The sequence below is a fragment of the Alexandromys fortis genome, unplaced genomic scaffold (assembly GCF_014885135.2).
Source record: "Alexandromys fortis isolate MF-2015 unplaced genomic scaffold, M_Fortis_MF-2015_v1.1 scaffold_36, whole genome shotgun sequence".
Taxonomy (NCBI): Eukaryota; Metazoa; Chordata; class Mammalia; order Rodentia; family Cricetidae; genus Alexandromys; species Alexandromys fortis.
This window is the reverse complement of record NW_026067915.1, coordinates 13,862,166-13,875,115: the sequence shown is the minus strand read 5'-3', so window position 1 is coordinate 13,875,115 and position 12,950 is coordinate 13,862,166. Positions and strand designations below refer to the sequence as shown.

General features: G+C 38.5%; 1 protein-coding gene across 5 annotated transcripts in view; it reads right to left on the bottom strand.

Annotated features, from left to right (window-relative positions):
- The window catches only part of Clasp2 (cytoplasmic linker associated protein 2), a 174,844-nt gene that overhangs the window by 38,095 nt on the left and 123,799 nt on the right, over positions 1-12,950 (bottom strand). For all 5 annotated transcript variants that reach the window (XM_050139488.1, XM_050139483.1, XM_050139484.1 and 2 more), the window contains 3 exons: positions 9,889-9,995; positions 6,820-7,064; positions 5,006-5,069 (listed from right to left, as the gene is read on the bottom strand). In XM_050139488.1, the coding sequence (XP_049995445.1) occupies positions 5,006-5,069; positions 6,820-7,064; positions 9,889-9,995 (416 nt within the window). The remainder of the gene's footprint in view (positions 1-5,005; positions 5,070-6,819; positions 7,065-9,888; positions 9,996-12,950) is intronic.

The window sequence follows — 12,950 nt, the reverse complement described above, 5'->3', positions numbered from 1 at the left end:
TATATATCTTATATATATCTTAAGATCACTTATACTGTGCAGGTAGCTCTCTGTATTTGCAGATTCCATGACCCAAGGATTCAACCTAATGTGGACTGAAAACACTGCAGGGTAGAAACTGCCTTTGTACTGAACACATGTATACTTAGTTTTTCTTTAATCACCCTTTAACAAGAAGATCTTAATATCTGCAGAAGATCACCCATGATAGATGCTGGGAGAATGATCCATGAAATAAGGTTAACTTGTCAAACTATAGAAAGACATCAAATGATTTCCATGTGCAAACTATACTTGCTACATTATCTGAGTCCCAGGGAAAGCCCTGCATCAACTTCAACTGCATGCACTAAGAAAGAGGTCTTTTCTAGCCCTTTCTGGGACGCTCCAGAGCACACTAGAGCATGCCTGGAGTTTTGGCTGGTCCAAATCCTCTGTCTAAACTTATTATGGGAAATGTTCTGGGAGTTGAAATTAGTAATCCGAGCTGGAGAAGTATGGGCTGTTGCTTATGACCTTGTTCTTGAAGTGTTCTGTTTCTGCTGGAGTCAAAATGTGCTTTCAAAGTCAGACAAAAGCAAGAACAACCTTCATTCTCAAGGCAGCTATCTACTGTCTAAAGTTCACAGACAGACTGATCTAAATCTAAAAGCACACGGGGCAACTCGCCATCCATGTCATGACACATGGTATCTCCTAAGTGCCTTTGTGGGGTTTTATACAGTTTCCACCCAGTGATCCTGCAAAAAAAAGAGAACTGAGTTACAGATAAGACATTCTAATCAAGAATGGTCACCTAACCCAGGCTTGATGGAGAGGCACCATTTATACAGAGCCCTAAGGATGCAGTTTGGGAAAGAAAGAGAACTGTCCCAAATGTCACATTTCAAGCTATAAAGAAAAATGTACAGCACAGTTAGGGAAGAATGTAAGATTCAGGAAGGGAGTGAGGAGGTGTGATGGCTAACTTAGGTTGTCAACTTGGCTACACAAGTAATTAACTAAAACCCAAGCAGCTGGGCACGCCACGCCTGCCTGTGAGTATGGAGGGGGTTCTCGATTGGATCAGACAGGTCAAAAGACCTGTCCTAAGTCTGGGTTACACCTTCTGGTGGCAGCCTACATAAACAGACGTGGTAGAAGGAAGCTTTTGCCTTTCGCCTGCTTGCCCTCGCTCTCCCTGCTGAGTCCTTCTATCCTCTGGGGAGGCTGTCCTTCACTGGCAGTGGAACATACCTCTTCAGGATCCATCACAGACCAAAGACCAGCTGAGACAGCCAGCCTCGGGGACTGAACAACTACTGATGCTTGGCCTTCCTGTCACAGACAGCCACTGACGGACTAGCAGCCTCTAAGTCACTCTAGTAGACCCATTTTCTACAGAATCACTCTATCAGTTCTGTTCCTCTAGGAAACCCAGACTAATACAGGGAATATAAACAAAAATACCAGGCTTTGCTTGGATATTTCTTAAGGGTTTTAAGATGGTTGCACACACTATGGCGATAATTTAGGTATAGGAGGTGTGTGTGTGCAACTGGTAAAGAGTATCTTTAATTAGCAGTGAGAATGGAGAGACATTCAGAGGCAGAGACAAAAGGAACAGTAGTTTTGCAGTAATGTAAACTCCAGAGTTGAGTAGTCACATGGGGGCAGTATAATCAAATGAGATCAAGAAGCACAAGAGGAAGAATGGGTAAGGCTGAGAACAGAGTGAGCCCTCTGCACCTCAGGATTCTGCATCTGTACTTTAACCAACCACATGCTCAAAGTATTTGGAAAAACTTTGAATCTATAACCTTGCACATTTCTCTATAGTTTTTTAAATAATACAATTTTATAATCAGTTACAATGTATTTACATTAGGTGTTATGTGGTGGTTCAAGACTTTAATCTTAATACCCAAGAAGCAGAGGCAGGAGGATATCTGTGAGTTCAGAGTCTGAGGCCAGATTGATTTTTACAGAAGAGTTCCAGGTCAGCTAGTCTATACAGGAAGACACACATACATGCAATTCAAATAATAAACAAATAAACAAACAAAGTGTAAAATGAAAGGAGGATCTAGGTACAACACTCTACCCAACAACATGAGTAAAACAGGCAGAAGTAGGCTGTGAGAACAAGAGTAAAAGAAATGGGTACAAGGCAGTGAGGAATTTAGCACAGAAGAAAATACCATTTTCCCATCTTAGCCACAGTCATTAAACGGTAGAAAAAGTACCTCCAAATATAAAACATTCAAAACGAAGTTGAATAACAGTCAACAGAGTCAAACAGTATATTTCCCCCTTCAATATTGCTAACCTTCAGTCAGTTAACCTTCATGATCTGAAAATACAGGTTTCTGGGGCTGGAGAGATGACTCAGTAGTTTAACATCACTGACTATGAACCAGGCCTGGTTGTGTGCACCTTTAATCCCCGCACTTGAGGCAGAGGCAGAAGTCAGTGGATCTCTTGAGTTTGAGGCCAACCAAGGCTATATAGTGAGATCCTATCTCAAGAAACAAACCACCACTACCACCATCACCAAAACATGGGCTGCTCTTCCAGAAGACCCATGTTCAATTTCCACCACACATGGTAGTTTCAGACCTCTTTTGCCACCAGGCTTGCACATGCAGACATGTAGTCTAAACACTCATACACATTAAATAAAGTAAGTGTAAATATTTTTTCTTAAAGAAAGGATGCTGTCAAAAAAGGGGAGGGATCCTAGATACTCTATAGATATACTGAAAGGGAGAAGTATATCTACTATTTTAGTAATATGATGATATAATTAATAAAAACCCCCACAAATTAAATCCAGGTATTTTTGACTCAGCACAACGTGGTTATATGTCCAATTTATTCTGAATGAATTGCGTTACTAGTAGAGCTAATGTAAAGTCATCAAATAAAAATAAAAACCTTATTCCGGGTGGTGGTGGTACAGCGTTTAATTCTAGCACTCAGGAGACAGAGGCAGGTGGATTTCTTTGAGTTCAAGGCCAGAACTGGTCTGGTATACAAGCAAGTTGCAGGACACCCAGGGATATACATAGAAACCCTGTCTTAAAAAAGCTAAAAACAAACAAAAAAAACCCAAAACCCTCTCATTACATTTGTCTTTACTCAACTGACTTCAAAAAAAAAAAAAAAAAAAAAAGGAACCATCCTTACCAAACAAGTGCAGGCAGATGGGTCTTTGAGAATTGTATGTTGGGGATAGAATTGGTTTAGTGACTAAGAGCACTTTCAGAGGACCTGGGTTCAATTCCCAGTATCCACATGGAGATTTACAATCACCTGTAACGGTAGTTTCAGGTAATTTCACATCTTCTTCTGAACTCAGTGAGCACTAAGACACACCCCTGGTGCACATATATGCAAGCAGGCAAACACTCATACACATAAAATAATAAATTGATTAAAAATTGAGAATTCTATGTTATTATAAAACCCTATGACAAAAGCCCACGGGTGATACTTCTGACCAATTCCAGGGGCGTGGAGCCAGTTCTTCATATTATGCTCAGTTCAGTTCTCTAACCAATGTCAAACACAGCTCTTCTATTTGATCTTTCAAAAGATTACTATTATTTATTTCTTTATTTGTGCGTGGGGTTAGTTACATGCCATAGACCACATGTGGAGATCATAGGACAACTTTAGGAAGCCAATTTTCTCCTTCTGTATATGGGTTCTAGGAATCAAATGCAGACTGTCAGGTTTGGCAGTAAACACCTTCAGACACTAAGCCATTTTACAGACCCATCTATTTGATCATTTAAACTGTTTCTCTTTATCACCGCAAAGATCCCGGCATCTAACTAAAATTCTGTTATTGTGAAAGGAAGAGCCAAAAATTATAACCATAAGAAATAATTTGGTCTTGGTGGTAGTAACATTGTAACTTTATTACTTTTGAAAGCTGAGTACCCTATAAATTAAGATGTTGTTTAATAAAAACAAAGGTCTATTTAGGAAATGGTCTTAATCTTTGGCTTATATTCTCAACTGAAATGATCAAAATTTAATGTTTACAATATATAGAAACGTTTCCATTAAGCTAAGCACTACAGAAGTCATTAGTGGTAGCAATAGTAATAAAGAAAGGTATGGTGGTTTGAATAAGGATAGCCCCCATAGGCTTATATTGAATGCTTAGTCACCAGGGAGTAGGATTCTTTGAAAGAATTAGAAGGATGAGGAGGTGTGGCCCTGTTGGAGGAAGTATGTAACTGAGGATGGGCTTCTAGGTATCAAAGGCAGGCCCAGAACAAATGGCGACAGTGTAGAGAAAATGTTCCCACTGCAGCTTTCTCCCTCCAGATGTTTATAGTCTAAGATTGCTCCCCAACAGAGATTGCTTCTACCAAGATCAGCTAACTCTGCCTCCTTGTTCAGATGGCTCCCTGTTCACTATAGGAAATAGGGTATGCAATGACCCTATTTCCCTTTTTAGTGGTACATAATAAACACAGAGCTTCCAGGGCAGCTTTTTCATCTAAGAGCCCAGCTCCCCGGGCCCTAACTTTTTACAGTGCTTTTGTCTGGCTATCTGCAATTTTTCATTTCCTCCTCACTGCTTGTCTGAGTTCTGGTACTCAAGCCATGCAAGTATGCAGCACATTTACAATGGTGTGTGTCCAGGAAGCCAACATTTCATACCTCCTTAAAGGTGTGGGACTCCCAAGAACTGGGATTAAAGGTGTGAGCCACCACCACCTGGCCTCTAGTGGCTTAGCTCTGCACTTTGATCTTCAGTCAAACTTTATTTGTTAAAATGCAAACAAAATATCACTACAGTAACTACACCACCTCAATCTTACTTTGGAGAAACATGAATGAATGGATACAAAAAACAATTTCTAAATTATGCATGATATGAAACAACTGAAATTATGTTTGAAAATATCACTACCAATGGTTTATAGTTTTATAGTTTCATTCTATTACTTTAATACTTTTTTAAAATATCCCATAGGAACAAATAATCTTAAATACTACAACATACCTTGCCGTGAGGATCAGCAAACATTCTCGTGAAAATTTCACATAATCTTTTCAGTTCAACTCGACTGCCAAAAAGAAAGAAAAAGGTTGATTAATGTAATATACTGCTATAGGGTGAAGACATTATTTAAAAGTAAGCAAGCCTACAAATAATTAAATTTACTAATAAAGAGAACAAAAAGGTTATACAAAGTATTCCTCAAGATTGGGAAATGTGTGGCTTATCAGGCCAGGATAAATGTACAATTGTGAAATGTAGTAATAATTCTGCTACAGCCCACACTGCTTATGGTGACAGCAATGAGGGCAAGAACTGCATTTCATCAGCAGAATGTGTAAGGAAACAAACTGTATGCAGGGACTCACATTAGAATTTTATTAAATGTTACAATGTTTTCTTAAGTTCCACCTTTTTCCAAATTGCCCAATCTTTTCCATTTAAAATGACATGTTGCACCTACTTCTCTTGATATTAATTGCACTGAATCATGACATGATATGTATACCTAAAAATATATTAGGAAGTATAAAAATAAACATTTATTTTAAAGTATGCATTCCTAATACATCTTAAAATGTATGAACAGAAAGTATATAAAATACCAATATTACTATTATCAAGTGAGAAAGCAGCTTTCTACACTTGTATTACACTAACACCCATGAATTACCCAAATCTGATTTTTTGGAGACAGTGTCTCCCTGGCTGGCCCTGAACTCATTATTTAGATCAAACTGGCCACAAACTTAGAGGTACAATTGCCTCTGCCTCCTAGAGTACTGGGATTAAAGGCATGTGCTTACTACATACCTAACCTGAAGTTGGGTTCTTATGGAGTCAACTATACAGGTTTAAAACACAGCATCAACAAGGACAATGGAAGATGTAAGAAGGAATCACACTAAACCATTAAGACAAGCACTCTAAGCCGGGTGGTGGTGGTGTACGCGCCTTTGATCTTAACATTCTGGAGGCAGAGGTAGATGCAGTTCTGTTCAAGGCCATCCTGGTCTACGGAGTGAGTTTGAGGGTAGCGAGAGCTGGAGTGAGTTTGAGGGTAGCGAGAGCTGTTGTTTGCTATACAGAGAAACCCTGTCCCAAAAAACAAATAAAAAGTACCATACCAACTCTATAATCACACCTTACTTATTTTGAATCCCCCAAATTACTGAGATATTGACTTAACTTGTTCTGAATAAAGAGATTGCTTTGTTGTTTTTTCTTTCTAGACAGGGTTTGTGTAGCCCTGGCTGTCCTAAAATTAACTTTGCAGAAAAGGGTGGTCTTGAACTCAGAGATCTATTCTGCCTGCCTCTGACTCCCAAGTGCTGGGATTAAAGGCATACACCACCACTACCCGGCTACGGTGTTCGATTTTTAAGTCTCTGTGTGGGTGCATTTTTCTGTGTGTGCATGTGGGCTCATGTGTGGAGGTCCTCTATTGCCAGTCTTTGCCTTCCATTTGAGACAGAGCCCCTCATTTTCCTGCTGCGCACACCAGTTCTTTTCCTGTCTCGGCCTTCCATCTTTTCAAAGGAGCACTGGAATTATAGGGAACTACTGTGTTCAGTTTTACGTGTTTTCCGGGGACCTGTACTCTAGCATAACAAGCACTTCATTCAGGAAGTCATGTCCTAAACCTCAAAGTTTGGCTTTACAATGATTCAGTAACTACAGCAAGAAATAACAGCAGTTTTAGTTATGACACTGGGGGCCCTAAAAGAGTATGGCTTGGGAAAACCTTTAACATAATTTCACAAAAACAAGTCAGAAGGTGCTAGGCTGCTTGAAAAGTATCTCATGACACGTCTCACCTTAGTGTTCTCTGGTTTTTTAACAAGTTCTGCAGACCCAGGAGGCCTTCTTTCCTTTCTGACCAATTGGAACTAGCACATCTGTTGAGGACTTCTGCCACATCTTCTGTCTGTCTCATGTAGGTAGGAATACTACCATTTCGAGAGCTATAGGAGCGTTCTGAACATGCGCTCGAAGCATCGCTGTTGGCATCATCATCTGAGTGCATTCCATATGATTCATATCTTCTTCGAGCGGGTTTTTTCTGTTACATACAAGAACTACATTAGCAGTAGTTACAAACATATAGGTATTTCATAGTGTTTACTAAACACAAAAGGAATGATTTCTGTCTTACATCAGTGGAGGGCATGCTGCTAATCATTGTAAAGATAAAATGTCAATATTTAGTTTTTGTTCGAAAAGGACTTTAGAAGTTACCAGAACATGAAACATTTAACTCTGAGAGTAGAACAAGAGAGGGCGGCTGTGTGCAAGTGCAGTCATGTCAAGTGGGAGACACTCAAAAGTATAAGCTTTCTCCTTAGAATGGAAAAGCAAGAACAAACAGAATGTAAATAAAAACAGGAGTTGATAATAAGAAAATACTACCTCTTTTGAGTAGTAAAATCATGATTCCCTTATGCAAAACACCAGGTTCTTTCCTGTCTATACATATCCTCTTTTCTATTTCTCCTGCCATTTCCCACCCTTTGTTCTAACCTTTACACTTTCAAGAGAAATAAAATACAAAGATGATGAGAAAGTGCTATGCTCACTAAGATTTTTAGGAAGCAAGGTACTTATGTGTCCCTAGAGTTTTCCCAATGTAATCTATGTCCTGTTGCTTATTCTGAATGAGAAAGCAATTGAGGTTCGGACATTCATTTCTTGACCCTAAGGTTTATAATTTATGTAACTGCCCAGTATGCTTTTCATATTAAAAGTGGCATGAGGTAGAATAAACTGTTCATTTGAGATTTTCCAGGAGAAACTGGAAAAAAATGTATGGACTCTAATGCTTGGATTTGGCTGGGGAGAAGTGGAGCTAATGCCACGTAACACACAAAGTATAGCAGTAATCCAAAATTCTAAGCATCCACAAATACGCTAGTCTAAAATCCTAGAAACATACTATCTGAATATAAATAATCAAATGCTTTTCCAAAGCTGCTGCCATTATTAACTCTCTCACACCGACCTAGAGACGCGAATTCAATTTAGAATGACAATGTTTATTCAGGTGGCTCCAGGACCAGTTCTATTAACGACTCCAGTATAAATGACTCATCTCATGTATGAAAAAAGTGGCACCTTCCCAAGACACTCTGTTCAGTCAGTATCCCCCCAGAGACAATTACAGTGGAAGAGTAACAGACAGCTCAGGGTTTTATTACATCCACTGTAATTTCTTATAGATGAATATTATCTGTTTAGTTGACGAAGCAGAGAAAAAAAAAGGCTATATCATAAGACGTCAGAAAATAGCAATGTCTATACCTTAGTCCGTATGTCTCCTAAGAGCTGAGAGCAGTCAATTTTTAAAGAGAGAAATTGAAAATAATGAAGAACATTTTGCTAAACAGCACAGTGAACTTGGCATTAACAATGTCCATGCATAGAAACATACAGTTTTATACAGATACCAAAGAACTGTTTATTTTCAGGTTTTATCTTTAATCTTGTCAGTATCCTTTAATTAGAAAAGAAACACCTAAGCTACAAAAACACTTCTATCAACAGTTTCCCAAAGAAACTCAAATTATTTTTACTATTTATAGTCTTTTTGCCATTTCTAAATTTGGTTTAGTAGTTGAAATTTTTCCATAAAGTTGACAGTTACATCAGTGCTATGCAAATGATAAAAGTAGAATCCTAAGACTATAGTTCCAGGCTAGCAAGAACCACAGATTGAGACCCAGTCTCAAACAAAACAAAACAAAACAAAACAAAACAAAACAAAACAAAACAGCCAGCGAGATACACAATAAGTCATAGCTATTACCAATGAATATTTTTTAAGTGTGTCTTTCACATCTACAGCCAAAAAACCTACAGCCAAAAATATTTTTTTTAAGCCAAACATTGGACTTCTAAATTTCAAAACAAAGCGGAAGGGCACAGGGTGCCAGCTTAGTGCTGCTTGCCTGGGATGCACAGGCTCCTGCACCACAAGAACTAATTTCCAGGCAGAAATTCAGCATGAACAAGGCTGAGTCCAGTGCCAGTACCAATCCAAATACCCAACCCCCAAGGAGAAAACAAAGAAATACTCTGAAACAGGATTACTGGCATCATTATTTGAGTGACCTCGTTTTTAGTGCTAACAACTGAACTTTTTTTGTGCATGCAAGGTCAGCCCGCTACCATTCAGCTAAACACCTAACTGTAAGCCATAACTTGAAAGAGTCATAATGGACTGACTATGGAAGCTAACCAAATAAACAACTATCATTTCAAGTCTTCACAATTCATAATTTTACATGAAAACAGTGTATGTACATTTGTATATATACATATGGTACAAAGCATTCTTCCTACAACTACCCCAATCCTGTAGTGTTTTTTAATATGTGGAGCATAAAGAACCAAAGAAACTTCTTAAATAAATAATCATTCCAGGCATGGCAGTATATGTCTTTAATTCCAGGACTCAGGAGGCCAAGGCAGGTGGAGTTCTATGAATTCAAGGTCAGCAGGGTCTATGAAGAGAGTTCCTGGACAGCCATGACTGCATAGTGAAACCCTGTCTCCAAACACAAAGCAAACCCCTACAAACCCAGGGAGAAGATTAGCTTGAAATTACATGTTTGTAAGTACATATACAAATGTACCAATCTATTTGTCCTACAGTCAGTACACTACAGTGCTTTAAACATGATACTATTATTATTAAAAACATCAAGATTTTTTGTTCATGACATCCAGTTAAGATTACTTGTACTACTTGGCTACTTATACTGCCTCCACTTTGTCTTCTTAGGTTTACCCTAGAATTTCTCATCCCTTCTCCCATACAGTGGAAGGTTCGCTCACAAACTAGCTTTGAATAGGAACATTTATAAAAATAGGAAAACAGAGAAAAGTACCAAGGCATCAGCTACTGCTTCCTCCACGTCGGAGCCTGTGTTTAGGACTCGCATGGCACTAACGGAGGATGACAATCGGCTTGACTGGCTGATCCCATATCCCGGACCTAATTGACCAGAGAAAGAAGGAAAGCAGCCTTTAAACAGTCACAGATGTAATAATGCAAGGGTTGAGGGTGGGATTCAACTCTTACTAAGGAGGAAAGAAAAAAAAAAACCAATGGGACAAAGCATTTTAAAAGCAATATTATATTTTTTTCTGGGCACAATGAGGTTTTGGTCAAGTAAAAGGGAAAAAGCAATCAAAATGATTAACAAATGAGAAAGAAATGTAAAGAACCACTGTTTACTTGGTAGAACAGGGAGACGATGGCTCTGTCACTACAAGAACGGCTCTCCAAATAAAGTGAACCATAACGTAACCCAGAACTATGAAGTCACACAGGCAACTCACCACAAGAAAAGCTCTAATTATAATCTTTCCTTCAGGATAAGCAATTTTATTCTTTAGCTGAAACAGACTGTTCAATAACCATTAGGTGACTACTATGTACCCAATGGTCTGACATGTATAGACAAACTAGAGATGAATTCTCACCTGCCCACCAACTGCTTTGTATACTTCTGTTTACAATTAAAACACTTCATCCACCATTTTGGTTTTTTTTTTAAACACACATATATAATAAAGATGAAGTACATAACTGAGAACATAAAACAATTCTATATTTAAAAAATGACAATTATACCAAAGGGGGATAAAAAAGAAAGAGAGGAAGAAACAAACAAAAAACAACGCCCTCTGGCAGTTAGAAAAATGCTAAGGGAGAATAGTTAATTTGGGGGGAAAATAAGTGATTTATTCTCTAGTAAATGAAATTTAAATAACACAAATCAACTTTAAAAATGAATAATATGTGATAAAAACGGAAAAGGACAAGCTCTGAGATGAATGCAGAGATGATAGTGCAAATGTACTCATCCTTCACCTGAGGCCCCATACACATCGGGGGCGGAGAGGGCACCAGTGGATCTGGAATGGTGTCTGGAGGCTGGAATAACAGGACCATACAAACCTCATCTATCACCACAGAAACAAGGAATAGTGGCAGCACTACTGTCAGGCAAGGAGAGTCGGTTAACAGTGGTGTCACTCTTTATATGTAATGATCAGAGTATCGCCACATATGGCAACTGAACATTAACTAGCACTGCAAGATCAAATACAAATTATTACCTAAGTGGACAAACACAGGCCTGCAGGAGACAAAGAAGGCAAGTATTCAAATGGAGGGAAATGTCAAAAGTACAAGCATGAAAACAAAACAAAAACAAACACTTATAGTAAAAAAAAAACCACTATGGTAACTAGTAATAACCTTATCTCTTTTACTCTCAACACCCAGTGAGAGCTATTATTTAAGTTGTATAGGTCTGAGTTTTTGTGACCTTCCATACATACGTTGAAATCCTGACCCCAAGTGTTAAAAGGTAGGTGGTGCCCCCAAGAGGCAATCTGGTCATGACAGCAAGGTACTCATAAAGGAGACTTCCGAGAGCTAAGCAGTTCCTTCTACAGAGTACACTACCACAAGATCCACGAGCCAGAAGGGCCCTCAGCAGACACTGAATGGCACCTTCATCTTGGGCATCTAAGCCTCCAGAACAGTGAGAATAAATCCTGGTCACTTAAAAGTACTGAGTCTACAGTATGTTAGATAGGCAGGCAGACTAAGACAGATGGGGAATCGAGCACAGAGGCTGATTTATGTGGTGAAAACCACACCAATAAGTGATATAACTCAGTACCTGTAGTCCTTCAAGACTTTTGTTTTCAATACTCATTTACTTCACTTACATTAATGCATATTTTATTTATAATGGTGCACAGACTATTAGTTCTGCATTTGATAACGGACTATTGAAAAAATGGAAGCTTATGTGCATCAAATATCAATAATCTCAATAAAACTCCTTAAAAATCTTTAATGAATCTCCCTAAATATCACTTTACAACCTAAACTTACCATACTTTTCACTTTAGAGTCTCTGTTCAGATTTTGACAGCACATGAAGCTGATTCTTTTCTTACATCCAGAAATAAACAATCACGTAAAACATTTTTATGTTTAATGAAATATCTAGCTTTCATTTTAAGTTCATCCTCCTCAGCTATATTAGTGAGAGCTATGAACCTAACTATTTTTTTGTAACAGGAATCACTTTTGCCTTTCCTACAGGACAGCTTTCATCAACAGTAAATTCATCAAAAAGACCAAGGGAAAGAAGGATTAGACAGAACAGAGCATGCACAGATAGCTAGTAAGTACTAAAAGAGAGTACTCAGAAGCTAGCAGATAACTCTACTACCCAGTTTTAATATTATGTAAGGGAACAGTCTAAAATGGTGAGGAAAGATCTGAGCCATGATATGGAAATGCCTTGTGGCTAAAAATATTTGAAAACTTTTCCCTTTGGTCCAAGACAATACGTAGGCAGTAGCACACCGGTGGCTAAAATACAGATAAGTAAGGTACCAGACATATGGCTTGATTATCATAGGTGAGAGTTATCACGTGTGTGGCTACAATATATATAAGAGGTAACATGCACGTGGTTATAATACGGAACACTTTTCTTTGAATCTTGGTTCCTGAAAAAAATGAAAACAAAAGGGGTGAGCTCTAGAGAAGTGGGACTTTGTTCAGCTTTGACGTCTTGTGTTTTTAAATCTTCACACTGGCCTTGTGACATGTGACAACAGGACGACAGGGATAAAGAAAACTGGGATGGTGAGGACAGCATAACCTTTGGCTTTTTACCCCTGGGAAACAAACAGGCTCCTGAATGCTGGGACTCAGCAAAGGCTACCACAGGGGTTGCTGAGCAGTACTTTCATGTAGATAAAAGAATTCTGATAAAGAAGTATTCCTGAAAACTGACCTAGGGATTGGAAAAAAATCTTTTAGCAAAGTTGATTAAAAGATTTTTAGCATCTTTATTCCAAACAGAAAGCTTCTTGAGAATCAGGAAATGCTGCCTGTAACAATAAATCTAAGTAA